This window comes from Opisthocomus hoazin, chromosome 16 (genome assembly GCF_030867145.1).
Source record: "Opisthocomus hoazin isolate bOpiHoa1 chromosome 16, bOpiHoa1.hap1, whole genome shotgun sequence".
NCBI lineage: Eukaryota > Metazoa > Chordata > Aves > Opisthocomiformes > Opisthocomidae > Opisthocomus > Opisthocomus hoazin.
The window spans coordinates 19,540,281-19,558,764 of NC_134429.1; the positions used below are offsets into that span (position 1 = coordinate 19,540,281).

An 18,484-nucleotide genomic window follows, 5' to 3' on the forward strand; every position below is an offset into this window, starting at 1 on the left:
TCTGCATTCCTCCACAGGAAAAAAACAAACCACCCAAACTACTGTTTGCACAATTTACCACAATTGTAGTACATCCAAATTCCAGTCCCAAGGCCTTTACCCAGAAAAACTCTTAAAATGCACTGAAATTGATGGAATGTTTATAAATTAAGTTAATCCTTTTACTGGACTGGTGCCCAGTTCTGCCTGTATTTTCCAGACATTCCTGGTAGCAGAAAAGCCTAACAGCATTATAGAAATCAGAGGCTCCGAAGGCTGCGATATTCCAGCATGATTCCTCTTTCATCGTATCCTACGAGAAAAGACTGGAATATGGCACTATACAATCAGTGAAGCTAAGCTCTTCCTTTTTACGGAAAAAGGGCATATTTAAAAGAACTTTCTATAGAAAATAAAGTTTCATGTCTCCATGTGAAGTCTTTCTCATTTACAAAACAACAGAGTACTTCTTCTGCACCGGTGCCACCGTTAATACCCGCGCACACACAGCGAACAGTGCTCAGCGCCCCTGGAAATATTGTCGGTGAGTAGCCAGCCCAGCGCAGCGCAGCCCTCCCCAGGGCACGCGACAGGAACGAAACCTCACAACTGTTACGGTATTTTGCCCTAACGCTACTCAGACACATACAATGTACTTTGAATAAAACAAGCTGTTGTTTGCCTGGGCTGACAATCTGCTGCAATGGTGTCCGCACAGCTCTGGGGGCGGCGGGGGAAACAACTTTCCCCTCTAGAAGATTCATTGCCACCAACATCCAAAGTTTCTGCAGGTGAAGAAATGAAATCCTTCACGCTGTTAAACAATTAAAAATGTATTTTAATTCTACAAATTTACAAGGAAAAAAAACCAGAACAAACCCAACAAAACTAAAAATTAAACAAACTGTTCCAGGTTTGTACTTCAAGTTTTCCTTTATCAGATTTTGTAATGCTCCTTGGCTTGTCGGGGTAATTCCAGGCCTCTCGAGGACTGCAGCAGTTACACCCCACCCAGCAAGAGCCTTTGAATCTGCCGTGACATTTGACTTTCTCCCTCTGACAAACATCCAGTCTCCCCGAGGTGAAGAACAGAACTGGGGCAGTCGGTGCTCCACTCACATGAGCAGTTCTCTTTTTTGTGTGGGTTTTGTTCCCCTTCGATGCTGAGTTTAAAACTTGAGGCTGAAACCGGGTCCTGCAGCAGATGCTCCTTGGTTGGTGGTGGTCAGATGAAAACCCGTGTCTTTCAGATCATCGTCGCCCTGTGAAGACCAAGCACGAGCCATTGATCGGTTGGCGCCTGGGCAGATGTATTTACCAACACCAAAATCCAAACAGCACCACCAAAAAAAAAATATATCAAGTTTATTTAGGAGATGAGAAACAAATGTTTGATTTACTGGCAGCGTAGCCACGGTCAATGCAGAGTGTGATACACGACCTTTAAACGCTGCCATTTCCAAAGTTACCTTTTCTAAAGGTGTCTTTTATTCTAAACGTTATCTTTTTTCTTGGGTGCATGCCTGGTTTATGTACCTGCTTTTGACTGCACATGTGAAACAGGAAAAAATCTGTGACCACACTGTATAAATAAATGTAAACTGTGCTCATGCAGCAGCTGACGACACACTCCGCATACCCTCCACGGCAGTTTTCATACCCTGAGGAATCAAGGCGAACCAAACTTTTAGGCTACTTCCTCTGCTAAAGTGGGCCCAAGAACCGCACAGTGCGGTGGCATCTCTGCCGAGACGCAGCGAGGGCACTAAGATGCCGACAGAGCCGAGGCTGCAGCGTGCTGTGCTCGCACGGGCAGCGTTTCCAGCCAGCCGCTTTTTCAGATCGGGCAGCGCCAGCCCCACAGACAGAAGGAACACCGGCCTCGCCTTGTCTGACTTCTTCTCCAAATACTGGAAAAAGGAGACTCTTTCTGTCCACAAGACGCGCATAACTTACCAGGCTTTGGATTTTCTTTCCAAAATAAATTAAATTTGCAGCTTTGAAAGTGTAAAACAGTGTACGCTTTCAAAAGACAAATCGTTCTGCACTGCAATCAAACCAGGCATCGTTTCTTTCTCAGATTTTGTACTGAAATTGCGATTCTGTGAGTACAGCAGTAATCGGACCTGCCCTTTGCAAAGGAACAGAGGCTGGGGAAGCTGGACCCGCAGTGGCTTTCTCGTGCACGTACAGGTGAGTCTCGGGACCCCCCTGGCCCCCAAGGGCCAACAGAGTGCAGCCCCCCCCCCTCCGCAGCCAGGTTGGGACGTGTCCGAGGACCCCAGAAGCCAGGGTGGCTGCCTCGGCCGCTGTGCTTACCAGCTGACTGTAGCCCAGGCCCCCCTCGGGCGGGCGCGGGCTGGTGCCACGTTTCACCCTCTGCTGCTCACTTTTGGCTGGCCAGGTGGGGAACATGGAGGGGTCAATGGGAAGGGGAGTCTCTCGGAAATACTCGTGCTTCAAACCGTCTTCGGCAGTAATTCTCCTGGCTGGGTAGTACGTCAAAAAGCTGGAAGAATTCAAAAAGACAGTGAACTAGGGAAGAAGAGAGACAGAGGGACAGAAAGAAGACAAGTTTTAGCCCCCAAATTATAAATTCTTCAGAAACGCAATTTAGAATTTTCTGAGTTTTAATAAAGAAAATGCTGACATAAGGGTGGTTTTAGAAGCCTGCTTCCTAGACAAACCTATAATTAATGGAACTGCCGCTGGAGATATGTAGCAAATGAAGCTTTTGCAGGGATCTGTTCACAGAGCTATAAACTGTCGGAGGCCTCAGAACCTATGTGCAGTCACATACAGCTCAGGAGGGGCCCAGGGTGGTTCAGTGAGGACACATTACAATGCTGCTTTGCTTTTTAGAGAAGACAACTGAGATGGTATTGATACACGACAAAATATTGTAATATAGTGTAGCTGAATTGCACAGCTTGTGGTTGCCAATACAGAAACACGTTCATCCTACTAACCAGTATTTGGCCCTGACTATGTAAATGCTGACACAGCCCAAATCTGTACTTGTAATGAGTTCCACTGACTTAGGTACACTGACTTGTGTTTCTGTGTGTTCCAGACTCATAGTGTGAAGTCTATAGTGTTCTCATTATTACACAGAATAATGAAGACGTAGCCCTGTCATAACCAACTCAATTGTGACATCAATTAAGAAGTAGATGACACTGCTGTGATACCCATCTCTGTAAGACAAGTTGTGCTTGGACCTTCTGACAGGTTCTCTACCTTCCAATAAACTACTGACAATCATTCAAAAACCTGGAGCAGCATAATTCTTAAAAACTGGAGAGACTGAAAATCCTCCCCCTCTTTTTAAAAACTTTAATTTTGTTAAATAGAGACAAGATCTAAGTAAGATCTGAACTCAATCATTTCCACTACTTCACGTCCTGAAATCTGAAGGGAATATTAGGGGAGGGAGGGGAACAAAACTCTCTAAAGCCATTGTCACCCTTTCTGAAGAAGAATGAATTGGAATGCAATCAGAAGGCACCAGCAGGGTTAGTTAAAAGGACTTCCAGAACATCAGCTGTGACAGAATTCATGAACTTTGAACATCTAGGGAAAAAAACCAAGATTGCTATTTTCCTAATTCTTGAATATGGCCTCTAGAATGTACTGCCTTTTTTTTTTTTCCTCTCCTTTTTTCCAACTGTAATTTGTTTTAACAAGACCCATCAGCAGACTGCACAATAGCTGACTCACCACATAACTAAACATGCCACGAATGAGCTAAAACTACTACTAAAACATTTTTCTGTTCTTCCAGGATACAGGTGTGCAAGAATAACCTTGGACTGGGGTTTACAGCAGGTGCGTGAGCGTGGTACGCTGAAGGAGGCTGTTGCAAGGAGTGGCACAGACAAACTTCAGACAAGGTGAAATGCACTGCAATGCCATGCGTCACTGCGAGCCGTTTTCCACCACTATCGCAGCACATGAACACATTTTCCCAAGGATGCCCTGGAAGGCAGCACTTACTTGTTCATCAGATCAAAGCCCTGATCGGAGAGGAGCGCTCCAAATCTCTTGCGCAGGTTGTTGTAGGGGTATTCTGTGAACGTCATCTTCTTCACTGCTGGCAGCTCATTGTAACCAGGCCAGATTTTTTCACTTGGAGTACCCAGATCCTGTAAATTAAAATATCGCCTTAATAAAGTATTTTAGAGTGCAACCCTTCTGCTTATTGATTATGTGGCTGTAGGGGTTCGTAAGCATCCAGGGACAACAGACAAAACACAAATCATGCTCTTAGCCTCCTACACGCATGGTAAAACAAGAATGGGAGTAACGAGCCTTTCATTAAGGCTGAAGCTCTGTCAAAGAGCAACAAAAGAGCCTCTTTTAATTTCTTAGGACTGTAAGGTACCTGCCTCTAAAACCAGTCAGAATACAAAGTTGTTAAAAATGTTACCTTAAAAACTTTGTTAATCTGGTCAATTTCTGACTTCCCTGGAAACAGCGGTTTCTGCGTCAACAGCTCCCCGAATATACACCCTACCGACCACATGTCTATCGCCGTTGAATATTCCTGAAAAGAAAGAATGTATTATACCTTATAAAATCACTAAGATACTTTCACTGAGTTGTCTGGGAGTTTTTTGGTGGTGGTTTTGGTTTGGGGTTTTATTTGGCTGAAGAATTTCCACATCTAAACCAATACAAAGAATCAAGCATGCTGATAGTTTGTTCATAAATTATACAATAAGGTTACTCTGAAGAGTCATTCCTCTAGCAGCAAGAACAAGGAGAAACGTACCTTGGCTCCAAGCAGCAGCTCTGGAGCCCTGTACCACAGCGTCACAACCACTGGCGTGTAAGGCTTCAGTGGAGATCCGTATTCTCGGGCGAGTCCAAAATCTCCAACCTAAAGGAAAACCGGGGATCAGCAATGTTTCCAGCACTGACCAGGCCGCTCGCTCGCAGTGCCAAGGGGTGTGCTGCCACGCTGGCGGCTGCACGGCTCCCAGCCTTCAGACGGCCACACAGAACGCGCTTGCTGCTCATGGGCCTTCCCTGGCTTTTTCCACCAAAGGGGAAAAACATTTTTCCCTTCCTGAGGCCGAGTCCCTGCTATTGATCACCTCGACAGAAAGCTCACATGGCAGGGGGAAAACCAAAACTAAACAACAAAAATCAACAGTGACTTCAACTTTGCAAGCAAGAAAAAAATTCAAAGTCCATTTATCCTGCAAAAGGGAAAGGCTTAACACCAGTAACAGCTGTAAGGTGTAAATAATGGCAACAGACTATTGGCACCTCAAATTTACAAGTAAAAATTGAAATGTTACGTCCTGATCTTATTAGTACTGCTTTTCCCTTAGATTTTTGTAATAAGTCAGAGAAAGGTTAATTAGATTTTTAAAGTGCAACTTTTTTTAGACTTTTTCTTTGCAAAGAGAATCTCCATCTCCACCAGTAACTGTACAGTTCAGCACTAATAGAGATTTATATTCTCTATAAAGCCTCACAGTCTCTCGAGTTGAACGAGCAACCCCAGTTCAAACGCTACGCTGCTGATGCAGAGCACCCTTGTCACATCCGAGCAGAAATCTGAACGGCTGTGGCAAGGCCGTCTCTTTATTGGATCAGTGAAGCTCACTCGTTCCCAGCTGTGATTTACAAGCCACACCTCGCACCTCTTACAGGCTACTGCAAACCATTCTGCCCAGCTCCTGGCACAGCTATCACACAGTGTAGCTCTGCAACACAAGCTCTTTCATAAGTGTGGTGTAGTCCGTGTAATTCTTACTTTTAAAATGCCAGAATGGCTGAGCAACAGGTTGGAAGTTTTCAGGTCTCGGTGAAGTATCCAGTTGTCGTGAAGATGCTTGACTCCACGCAGTAGCTGAATCATCAAGGTTTTCACTTCACCTGAAGCGACAGAAAGATGCCAAATACATTTAAGAGAAGAAATCTATCTTTAATTTTTTGTTGTTGTTGTTCAGAGAACAGGGAAGGGGGCAGAGGGGAGAAACGGATGTCAAGTTAAAAGCACAGTACAGACTGCACCATAAAACAAGAGCAGTTAAACCCACAGAGCTGCCAGTAGAGCAAAATGAATTTGCTGGAACGCATCCAAGTAATGCTCAGAAATTAATGCCTCTCAAAAACATAGGAAGTGGCTAAAATGACAACCCAGCGTTCTTGTCCAGTTCAGCACAGGGGCAGGGGAACCTGGACCTCCCCTTCACCCTAAGCCTGCAAACTGGGTTCATCAGCCAAACATCACGACGAGTGCCAGCCCTGCCAGGCTCCGACCCTGCCCTAACCTCTATCAGCAGAACCAGACCGCATGGAGAAAAAGCAACGCAGTCTCTGTTCCAAAGAACACGCTCGGGAGATGCCAAGGCAATACGCGTCACCGCACAAAGCTAGTTCTCCGATGCCAGTGCAGCCCAAAGACACCCAGGTTTGTGTTGGCCAGTTTTGAGATAGGAGACCATGGCAAACTGTACCTGGCAGAAACGGCTGCTTCATGGTTTCCATCAGACTCTTCAGATCGTGTTCTACGTAGTTCATTACAATATAGATTTTATCCATATTGCTACCTACAACAATTTCCTACAACACAGAAACAAATGATCAAAACAAGCACACAGTATTTAAAATGTATGCAAAAATGAATTTGAGAAATTTACTGGCGAGAGGATAAATGGAGTCTGCCGTCAGCAAAAGCCACAGACAGCAAAAGCCACAGAAAATGTGTTTTTCTATGAAAAAACCCAAACAGCTCGCTTTTGCAAAACATCAGATTAAGCAGAGATAAGCACTGTCTATTCAGTTTTATGGGTGGTATACAGCTGTTTATAGCAACAAGCTCTGCTAGGAACGCCAACAATTTTATAAAGCATTTTAAAAGCCAAGAGGCAATATTTCAAGAACAAAACAGCAGAAAGAGAAGATTGTGGCCTTACTCTGACAGTGACAATGTTTAGGTGCTGTGCTTTCAGAATAGTATTTATTTCTCTAAGAGAAGTAATGGGAAAGCCTTCCTTTTCCTTTTCCATTTTCAGTCGCTTCAGAGCCACAATTTCATCTATAAAGAAAACAGAATTATTAACTGCAGACCCCCCATCCCATAGTTAATAAAATACACGTTAAGCGGCCCCCAGTGCTCTGCCACTAATTCATTTGAATGAAAACAGTTACTCAAGACATTCTGTTGAGCCAAGAAGCAAAGTCAGGCTAACATTAGCAAAGTAAAAACAAAAAACCCCATCACCACCACCACCACATGATTGCCAAGTTTAAAGAATAAAATCCAAGACAACCACCCAAAAGGTGCATCGTGGATTTTAATGCATTCCAATATAACTCACCTGCAAAGAAACTAAAGAAAAAGTGTATTTAACCCTAAACTCCTTACCACTGTTAGGACGGTAAGAGACCAGACAGAAATGCCTCAAATGCAGTTTACCTCTGTTTAAAGACCTGACTTGAAAGCAAGGTGCTACTGGAAACATTACTGACGTGAATTATTTAAATACATCTGGTTTTTGCATGATATTGTGGAGAATTCTGGTTATGTCAGTCTTGGAGCAGGCCTCCAGACAGAGAAGGGAAAGGAAAACAAGCTCGTGGTAGTTGTCCAGTAACGAAGTGAACTCGGACAAACCACAATGCCAGCTGTATACCTCTGCTCCCCAAAGGAGCCCAAAGAGTTGTGTTCTTCTAAAATCAACAGAGGACCCGAGGCATCCAGAGTCTAAACCTGTCACCAAAATCACAGCTTGTCAGCTGGAACCTGAGAATAACCCTAATTTCTGTCTAGGTCTCCTCTGGAAGACAGTTCTTTTCACAGGCTCTCTTCACCATCTGCCAAGTCTATTTAAAACTGCAGATATTTCATTTACTGTGCTACAGTTCCCCTTGAAAATGACCAGCTTGACAGAAAGTCCTGCCTGATGGCAACACTACAGGGAAACCGAGGTCAGAGCCAAAAGAACAGACTGTATCTTGCTGTGCATTTATCTTCTTCCATGAAAAAAGAAGTGCTGCACTAATATCACTATTTTTGTTAAACTATCAAAGCAAATATTTCTATCACTTGAGACATCGCCAGGGAAGAGGAACACACAAATGACTTGATGGCTGGTTCTTGCACCATTCACAGGGAACGCAGTAATTTCTTCAAGACGCTTGCCAAGCAAAGAGATGGGAGTTTTAAAAATATAAATCCACTTGTACACACAAGAAGCGTTCTTTTGAGAGGGAGCTAAATAAAGAAAAGAGTGAAATTTCTCTCTACAACAAAACACCGCGGCACTCACGCACTGCACACCAACTGCTGCTTTGTGAGCTCTCGGCCCGGCAGCTGTGCTCGCGGTGACGCCTGGTGGAACGCTTACGGCAGATTTTGAAACCTTCCAGCCTGGTAACTGTCTACAGCAGATCTCAAGCCAAAAGCAGCCACCTTTCGAACCCGAAACTGAAACCCTGTTAACTGTTCTACACCATCATGGCCAACGCAGAGATTACTTCTGAACTCAAAACAGCTGCCAGCGAAGCCCTGCTGTCAAAGCTCACATCTGATCAAAAAGCAGAGATTATTCTTGATCAAGAAGCAAGTATTTTAGACAGATTTTGCTCATCAATTAAAAATGCAGAACCATAATTTGCATACAACTGCAGCCCTAAATACCAACGAAGATAGTAACTGGAGACCACTTCTACTAACCAGTCTTCTTGTCTTTTGCTCTGTACACTACACCGTACGTTCCTTCTTCAATCCTGTTCAAACACTGAAACTCCTCCACGCTCCGACATCCCTGAAAAAACAGACAGACGGACAACATTTACTCCTCCAGCATCTGGGGGAGGGCACTGCTTACATTTTTTTTAACAAGACAGAAGGTAAACTTCAGCAGCTTCACAGGAATAGCTAAAATTCACGACAGGAATTCAACAATATGGCTACTCCATATGAAAAAGGCATCTTTGGGGGTTGTTTTGACTTGGATCTCTAAAGGAATCCTGGACAAAGCCTGTGTTTTAGTACATTAACTGAATTACTTCATTAACTCTTCACTCATTCACTTCGGCACAGAATAAACAAATTTTTGCCACAGAATAAACTGAAATTGCTGCCACAGTGACAAAGGCAGCAACTCAGCACCTCAGACTGATACCTTTCACATAGTTCAATTCATAGAAATATGCTTTCTCTTTGTTTTTCTACACTTTGGTATTGGCTACAAAAAGAATAACCACCCTTCGGTGTCTATTCACATTAACGGAACTCTTCTCTCACAAGCATCTATTTTCAGACAGCAATACCAAGATACCAGAGTATCACATGTATTACTACATTCTTATCTGTATCTAAAAGAGTAATCTCATTTTTGCTCCGTGCACATTTTTTCCCTGTCAAAAAAAAGACAGCAGTACTTCACACAGAAATGTGTATTTTGTGATGCTGAGTCAGCAAGGCGCGTTCTGCCCGTAAACAACCTCATGCACAAATACACATTTATGATGTTAACAAAGCAGCTAGGGAAATCCATCTGCCTATGATGTCCTCAAGCATCCTTCCAGCGATCCTCTACCTGAAGCGCAGGAAGATACTTTGGAAGCTCTTGCTTCAGTTCGATGGGGGAGGAAGCCGGTGAGTCAGGAATATAGTCTCCTTCCGTCATTGCATTGGAATGAGGAGTGCCCTCCCCTACTTCCTCCTCTTCCACTTCGCTCCCTGCTGAATCTCGGTCAAACCTCGACTCTGTAACTTTAAAAGTCAGAATCAGTCGTGGAAAGAGGGATTCACCTGGAACAATTAAGCTCAGCTTTAGACAAATAGGGGTGGAGAAACACTGATCACTGTACACGAGATAGGTGTGCAGTCTGGGCAACTGAAGTTCCTGTAACAATAAAGATCAACGAGAAGCCCAGTTCCTCCTCTTTGCAGAGATGATGCTTTCAACAACGCGTTGACAGTCATGTACATACAATTTCCAGCATTAAATATCACATGTCAGAAAAAATATATATCTTTACACTAACAGAATGAGAGAGAAAACTGAGCCAGTATGTCTCATTCTGATTGCAAAGCTTTTTTGATGAGAGGATAGGACAAGAGACCCAAAATGAAAGAGCAGGAAACACTAGCTCATTAGACTAGGATCTGATTTCCTCTGAACATAGACCTTGGAACAGATTTCAGGGGTTTTCCGACTCTGACATGAGAATGGCTTCAAAATGCCACATATACGATGCTTTAGAATGACGGCAAAACTGCACCAGAAAATACATTTAAAATATTTTAAAATATTTGTAGAAACAGATTTATTTGGCTGCAAAAATTCAGCCGAACGTTTCTTTAAATATTCAGTAATTGCATTGTACCAACTGGGACGTGGTTTCCATTCTCCCGTTCCTCCTCTTCGCTCATCTCTTCTTCGCTCACCTCTTCTGCAAAACAGAATCAAGTTCAACTCAACAGAGGCAGACACTCTGCAGCCCCTCGTCAGGCAGCTCATGACCGAAACGCTTTCTGACTCGCCAGGCCTTCTTCACCGCTACTCAGTGACCTCGTACTTGTTTCACTTGGAAAGAAAATGCTTCCCCTAACACCAAAGAGCTGCAGCTTCCAACAGGGGATACGATTCCTAACAATTATCTGGGAATTCGGGAATGGGAGCAGGTGAATAAATTAAGTCAGGAAACTTATGAATATTTGCTTATTAACTGTAACTGATCTTAAAGAAACATACCCAGCCATCACAGCGTGCTTTTGTGCCTTTTCTTTACTGATTAATGACAAGAATGGCTCTAAGTAGAATTTTTTACTAAACCTTTTTTTTTTTTTATGTTCATTTACTTGTACTGGAATGAAAAAAAAAAATCTGAGATTTGCAATTGAATATAATTCAAAAAGACAGAGACATCTGTATTTCACACACACACACCCCCCAAACAAGTGCAGAATTGTTCTCCACAGAATATTTGTTATGTTACGAAATTACTTGAACTGTTAGCATTACACCATTTAGGAAGACAAAAATGGCTTTCAGTTTTCTAATCCAGCCTCTTAGATGAATAATTGGCATTACCTCTATATTAAAGGATAGAATATGACTTGTACTTGTTTTTTTTTTTCTTTTTAGTTATCTTGACCTGTGAGGTCTCAGCCTATCCTAGACTAAGAGAAAAGAAAAATGTTCAAATAAAACAATACAGAATGAGAAACAAAATCATAACACACCATTCTAGGACCTGCTTTATGTTACTCACCAGCTGACTGCTCAGACACCTCCTCAGAATTGCTTCCCGTCTCCTCCTCCTCCTCCTCCTCTTCCTCTCCCTCTTCCTCAGAACCTTCACTGCTAGACTCTTCCTCCTCTTCTTCCGAGCCTGATCCAGATTCTGTTCAGGAATAATCAAACACATAACTAAGTAGGCACATGCTCTGCCAGCAGTGTTTCCTCGACATACAACTGTACAAGTAATTACATCTACTAAATTGCATTTAACCACCTGATGAAGACTCTGCCGAGCTGGTTTTTCTCTCACTGTCACTGATGTCTTGCAAGTCTGAAAGAGGATCTCTCTCTTCTGGTTTCTCTTCTTTTACTGTTGAGATCACAAAAATTAAAAACAGGGTTCTGACTGAATGTCACTTCTACTTCAGACTCTGCACACCCAGATAAGTGTTTTACTTTCTCTGGCTTTTAAATTGGTGCTGAACATTCTGTATTGGAAATACAGAACACTAAAAAAAAAAAATTCAGACTCTGCTCAAAAGACAAACAGCTTTTCTGAATTGCAGTGGTGCAGGATCAACAGCCAAAAATGTGGAATATTGACCTTTGCTTTTTAAACATGATATATGCCTAGGGCCCTCTAAGGGTAATTACACAATAATAATAAAAAAAAATAGCATGGTAACAAGTATCACCACAACACAGTCTCACTGACGTCTGCACATACAGCGCTTACTATCAGTGCTTACTATTCTAACGCAGTCCCTCTGGGCGACCACGAACTAGCACGTGCCAGTACCCGTCGATCAGTTAGACAGCAGCTCCAAAGGCCGGACTGCCTGCCTGCCTCCACCTGCAATTTCAGCTGATCACAGTCAGCAATCAGCTTACTCAAAATAGCTACACTTATTTTTACAGCTGCACACACTAACAAAGCAGACACAGAGCTTTTCTTCTTTAACCAAAGACACTTTTATGTCAGTTGTGCAAGTTCTCTACTCACAGTTAGGACCTTCTAGGTATGGGAAGGACCATTTTCTGGCTTAGAAAAAAAAAAAATCACCATCTAACCAGAATACTACCTTAAGCATTTATCTTCTTCTACCAGGTGACACTATCAGTGACGCTGAAACTATATTGATGCCTGTAAGGTAAATTTTTAAGGTAGCTTAGCTCCTAACAACAAATCCAGCTGGAGCTAGTGCAAACCATCCCTTTTTAATCTGCAAGGAAATTAAATCACAACATTTTAAAAATTCAGTCAGCTGCTTCTTTCATCATTGATGTAACTCACTTGGAAACTTTCAAAATTCCTACTACTAAAAAGGAAAGCGTAATTCAGTTTGTCACTTGCACAATTACCTGCAAAACCAGCACTGCTTTAGAAACCAGTCCATGTGTACACACTGATGAACACTCCTGAAGTGGAGAACGCTTCCCACAGAGTACCAGGGATGTACGTTTAGTGCCAAGCATTGAACACTACCCCAGGACAGCTCCTCCTAGCCCCCAGGCACAGACATTACGAAGTGGCAAATGCTACCTGGTTTCCTGCTATCTCCTTGCTCAACCTTGTCTCTCTGCTGTCGTAATGGGCTGCGACTCCAGGGTCTCATTTTTACTTTGTCTCCATATTCTTCCCTCACTGTTCTATGGTGTGCAGAAACTAGTGAAAACAAAATCGGAAGAAATTGTTACATCTCCCTGCCCTAAGCAGAATGCTTCCGTCTGCCACAACCAGCTGCTTTGCAGGTTCTCCATTCTTCCTTACGAACTAAAGGGTAATGGGGAGGAGTGGAGTTGGAACCTAATTGTACCTAGGAGAATAAGGGACTGATTTACCTCATGCACAATAAAATATGGGTGTGTACTACTTAGACAAAGATACTGCCATACTTCGGAAACAGAAGTAAGGTGCCCTACCTACTACACAGTAAATGCCCTGAAACTCAGGCATTAATGCCAGAGAGAAGTGGACAGACAAGGAAGATACATAAAAGCAAAGCAGCTAAGGGTCAGAGAGAGCTGACAGAACATTCAGAGCAACAGAAGTAGCTAAAATGAAAGGCTCGACAGATTGAACAACACCAGTGTAAATACCAAGCACAAAATGGAGCTGTTCGGTGTGAGCCAGGCTAGAAACAGCAGCAATAAATATGGCTTTGTCTGCAACTCTTGCCCAATCTCTGTCATCTCATCACAGGAATGGGCTCTGATTTTTACCTCTGAAAGCTGGGACAAAGAAATCCTTCAACCCCAAATGATCTGAACTTTGACTGCAAGTGTCTGATCTGCTAGGCAAAGTCAGGTTCACGTGTACAAGTTAATTTCAATTGCTCAGTTATCCGATCTTCCCCACTCTACTCCCACTACAGCCTTTTTCATGGCTGGGTGAAACTCACACGATGTCTCTCCCCCCCTTTGTAATTCACTTCCCCAAATCCTTATTACACTTAATTTTGAGACTTCCACCTCCATCAAGTTGGGTTAGACGCAGCCAAAGAGTTCAAAAGTGACGGGGATCATGACAGATACACACACACAGAGACAAGGCCAATTACATCAATTTTGATTCTGAAGGAAGCCAGACTAACAGAGAGAGGCAAAGAAAGACATCCTGACTAACCAATCCGCCATGATATTTAAGAAATATGACATGGGTTTATTTTCCCATGTAGAACTTCATACTTTTTTAAATTCTGGCCTTGTCCTAAGCAAAAAATGCTTTCTGTACCTCCATTCCACCACTGTGTCAGCAGACAGTCAGCCCAAACAACATTTCTGCAGAGACAGTTACCTTCTCGTCTGGCTTCCCGTTCCTTACGTCTTTCCTCCGCCCGCCTTTCTCGTTCCTTTTGCTCCCTTTGTTCTTTTTGCTGCTCTCTGATTTTTCTCTCTCGTTCTCGCTCAAGTTGCTCCAGACGATCTCTAGAAAAGAATTTTTTTTTGTTACGTTACAGTTCACCACAAATTCAGCTTACAAAGTAAAGGAAAACTGTTTTCTATAAGAAACTACAGGGCCATTCAATTTTATTAGCAACATCAAAACCAGATGCAGCTTTTCAGCTGATCCTTTAAAAACAGTGTTTCAAAGACCACGCACTCTCAAACACATGAGCTTCAGTACCCTTATCAGCATTTAAATTGAAATTAAGCAAGTTCCGTTAAACTCCCTGATACTACGCCAAACTGGTTTGCGCTCTTTTTTTTTCACTATAGTAAAACACTGGCAATGAATTAACCTAGAAACATCTGTTGTAATGAAGTCACTAAGGCAATTAACATCAAGAACACACCGTCATTAGACACCACATTCACAGGAACACAGCACTAGCATCACACCGTACAAGTTTTTGCTCTGATTTTTTTTTGTCAATGAAACAATGCAAGGTTAGAGACAGGCTTAGAGGAGGAAGCTGCTCATCTCTCTGTCGGTTTGTCACAGGGGAGGGAGGGAGGGACAGATGTACCTCTCCCTCCTGGAATGCTCCCTTGCCATTTCTCTCCGTTTCTGTCTTTCCCATTCACGACGGGCTTTATCCTGCTCTTCTCTATGTCTCTTCCTACGCTCATGTTCCCGTTCTTTCTCTTTCACTCTGGCATGTTTCCCTAAATAAACAAAAATGAATTTTGGAGTGTTACTACGCCAAATATTTAGCGCTCCTATTTTTAAAAAGCAAAATTACAAAGGACAAAACTCATGGTAACCTATTTTCATGTTCTCTGTTCTTTTCTTAATGGAAAGAACCTGATCTGAAAGGATGTTGGAAAATTAAAAGATCGTAAGATCGTGCACAAATGCTTGCAGTAAAAACAGAAAAAGGCTGTTAGTAACAGGACTAAACGTGAATGTTTCTAGAAAGGATATTTTCTCCTTTACCGTCAGGTACAAAGATCATAGCTGAGCCCACTCACTCACTGAAGCCAGAAATAAGCTTAACAGACTTCAAAGAGTAAAAGTAGACTCTGTGTCCCTGTCCCAAAGTGGTAACTGTCCTCCCAAACACATATATATCCCTGCCATTCCCATAAGGACATTGAACATAACCAAAGAAGTAATACAAGTTCAAACTTCCTCTTATCCATCTGACATATTTTCTTTAGTTTGTCGTTATTGTTGTTTACTTTCTACCCAGTGGCTGTCTGGCTGTGCCTTGGGAAGCTCCCAGAAATGCTATCCAAATGTGGTAATAACAACCTTCCGCGGAATGACTACGATGTCTACGCTTCTCTTTCCTCTTCTCATCTTTTCTATGATGGGTTTTTTCTTTCCGTGACATTTGCTGCGGTGGTTTTATAGCCAAGGAGTCATCTTCTTCTCCTCTAAAATACAAGACAAACTAATAAACTCAGAATGGTTACATGTACTGTCAAACAGACTGTGTGTTATTCCTCTTTTCTCTGTTTCAAAAAGAATGTACTTTTTTCTATTTTATTAATTTATATTAAAGTTCATTTCCGTAACACCCCTAAACCGAGGCATTAACAGTACCTTACAGAAAACTCTAATCACAGAGATGAGAAGTTAACCTATTATTACACGCGCACTTTTAATACACCAGCAAACTGAGGGTGAATTAGGCACTAAAGAGAACTCAGCAGGCCTGCTTCAACGGCATCTTGAGCGAAGTATTTGATTACTAGGTAGCTGCCAACATTGGACCACAATACTCTGTCAAACCTTTATCAGTACTTAGTGATACCTTGGCATGTTCTATGAACCGGAGGCAAGATGGCACATCTGCATGCTAACATTAAACTTTTTGCCTGCAGATATTTTTACACCCCCTTCTCAGTAATTCTAAAGGTTCACTGCAGTAACTCTGAGGTAACTCTTACGCTCACCTGTCCTCCATAGAGTCTTCTCTCCTGTAAGGTGAATTTCTGATCGTTATTTCCATGCGATGGTCTCTCAACTCCCCCTCTTCAAGAGAATCCCGCTTCGAATCCCTGTCATCTGACTGTGATGGAAATGCAAGAAAGGGCAAAACCAAAAAGCAATTGATTTTTCTGTCACAAAATGAAAAAAACTCAACAGTATGCCACTCCTCCACTCCTAGCTCAAAGGCATCCTCAGGTGGTCACGCCAGTAAAGCTCACTAACTTACAAAGCAGAGATTTCACCCTAGCAAGCAGCCAACTGCAGTACGATTGCAATCGTAGCTGAACTTCTGTAAGTTCCACATAATTAGACAGAATTAAACAACCACTAAGGAGGACTGCATTAACTATTGTGCAGTTTTTCCAAAATAGTATTCTGTACATAGCTGTACAAAACCAAATAGTAACATAGAATTTATCAAAGAACAATCATTTAAACCCATTCTTCTGTAAAATCTTTGAAAGGTTTTTACCTGACCTGCAACTTCCAGTTAATCACACCAATTTCTTTACCTTTTCTAACCAACAACTACGAAACAGAGCAACGGAAGGCCAATGCGATCTTAGCAAAGCATTGTGTTTTTGTCAAACTTTGGAATCAGAGATCGCACAGGACATACGTGTGAGAGCGCAGGGGAATTCCACCAACAGGGCAAGCAGCCTTGTTCTCATCAGAACATGAGGATATTGTTACCCTGGTGACTAACACCTGGATATATTTTAATAAGGCAAACTAACACTCAAGAATCAAGTTGTAATTTCAGGATAGTTACTAACTCATGAAAAAGTATCTGAGTAGCAGCCAGCGTTGCAGATCAGGAACACCTGATGGTTACAGACTCATCCAGCCCTGGAGACTGCCAACAGGTGGAACACATTGAATCACCCCTCATCAGAACAAACACCTGGTACCTTTAACCAAGGACACCCGGACCGAAGGTCAACTAATTAGGATGTTTTACGTATGCTGCTAATTAAGATGTTTTACGTATGCTGCCAACGTGGCAGAACTGAGAATTCACGTCTCCTTGGCTGAGCCACCCTCGCTGTAACACTAAACATCACATCCCCTCAGCTGGAGACCCTGGCCCAGACCCCTACCCACCAAGCACGCCTCGCGAATTTTAGGAGCGTGATATCTTTAAACCGAGGCGAGCAGGGAACTAACCGACCCCCGTTGGGAGGATACGGCTAACAGGTGGCACCAGCATTCGGTACTGCACAAACACGCAACACGATTGTAAGCACATGTGCTCGATGTGCTGCAATCGCCCACCTCGCACCCTGCGCAGAACAGAACCACGGCTCCTCTCTACACATCGTTTGTGTGTTTTGGGAGTTATTTTCAATTTCAAGCAGCAATCTGGGCGCTGAAGCTCCGCGGGTGTCATTGGAAATGCTTGGATACCGAAGGGTAGCTTACATTTTTCATCCGTTTTATCTCTGCCTTCTCTTCTTGCTCCTTCCTTCGTTTTTTTTCCTGAAGAATTTCATCTAAAGTCTTCACTTTCCAAGAATCCTTTTCATCACCCATTTGAGTTTAAAAAAAAAAAAAGCCCTGCAAAAGACCAGGCCGTTAACGAACCCCAGGCAAACCAGACAGCCCGTCACAGCTACGGCTACGTCCCTCGCCGCCCTCCAGCCCAGCCGCCCTGCCCTCGGCGGCTGCCGAGCCAGAAGGGCCCGCTGCGAACCCAGAGCCGCGCGGGGCCCGGTCGGGCGAAACGAGAACGCCGCGGGACCCGGGGTCCGCACCCCCGCGCTACCGGGCGGCTGACGAGCTGCTCCTCGGGTCCCCGCGGCCTCCCGCCCCAGGCCCGGAGCCGACGGCCGTGAGGGAGGAGCCAGGCCCGCGCCCGGCGCGGCCCCCGCCGCCCGTTTTCGCCTCAGGCAGCGGGTTCGCGCCAGGCCCCAGCTCCGCCCGGGCCGGCGGCTCGGCCCCCCTCCCGCCCGCGACGACACCGGAGCGGCCGCGCTGCCTCCCCGCTACTCCCCCCCGGCAGCTCCACTCACCGCCGCCGCTACCGGAGACTGCGCCGAGCCGCGGGGGACAACAACGTCACTTCCGCCCGGCGGCGCAGGCTGATGACACGGGCTGCAGGCGCAGTGACGGACAGTGCCCAAAAGCGGGCGGGGCAATGGGGCGGGGCCCAGCCGCGCCGTGGCCAGGCGGCAGCCGCAGAGCCCGCCGTTATCCATGCAGTCACACACACAGAGCTGAATTTTATTGTTCAATTCAAGCGCTCGGTACCCAACAGGCGCTAGGAGGGGTCACAGAACCATAGAACGGTGTGGGGTGGAAGGGACCTTACAGATCACCTAGTTCCAACCCCCCTGCCGTGAGCAGGGACCCCTTCCCCCAGCCCAGGGTGCTCAGAGCTCCGTCCAACCTGGCCTTGGACCCTGCCAGG

General features: G+C 44.2%; 1 protein-coding gene across 4 annotated transcripts; it reads right to left on the bottom strand.

Moving 5' to 3' along the window:
* Positions 1 to 1,148: 1,148 nt before the first annotated feature.
* On the bottom strand, positions 1,149 to 18,119 carry LOC104329338 (cyclin-dependent kinase 11B). 4 transcript variants are annotated; one of them, XM_075437094.1, is made up of 20 exons: positions 18,087 to 18,119; positions 17,497 to 17,631; positions 16,038 to 16,153; positions 15,391 to 15,515; positions 14,663 to 14,801; positions 13,990 to 14,120; positions 12,736 to 12,858; positions 11,467 to 11,562; positions 11,224 to 11,355; positions 10,336 to 10,401; positions 9,543 to 9,712; positions 8,675 to 8,765; positions 6,912 to 7,033; positions 6,453 to 6,558; positions 5,747 to 5,868; positions 4,754 to 4,861; positions 4,409 to 4,525; positions 3,976 to 4,124; positions 2,299 to 2,488; positions 1,149 to 1,241 (listed from the first exon to the last, which is right to left on the bottom strand). In XM_075437094.1, the coding sequence occupies exons 2-20, from the start codon at positions 17,605 to 17,607 to the stop codon at positions 1,149 to 1,151; spliced, it is 2,307 nt and encodes a 768-aa protein (XP_075293209.1). In that variant the 5' UTR covers positions 17,608 to 17,631; positions 18,087 to 18,119. The 4 variants fall into 4 exon arrangements, with proteins under 4 accessions (XP_075293209.1, XP_075293208.1, XP_075293211.1 ...); XM_075437093.1 differs by having other exon boundaries at positions 9,543 to 9,718; XM_075437096.1 differs by lacking the exon at positions 12,736 to 12,858.
* Positions 18,120 to 18,484: the final 365 nt, after the last annotated feature.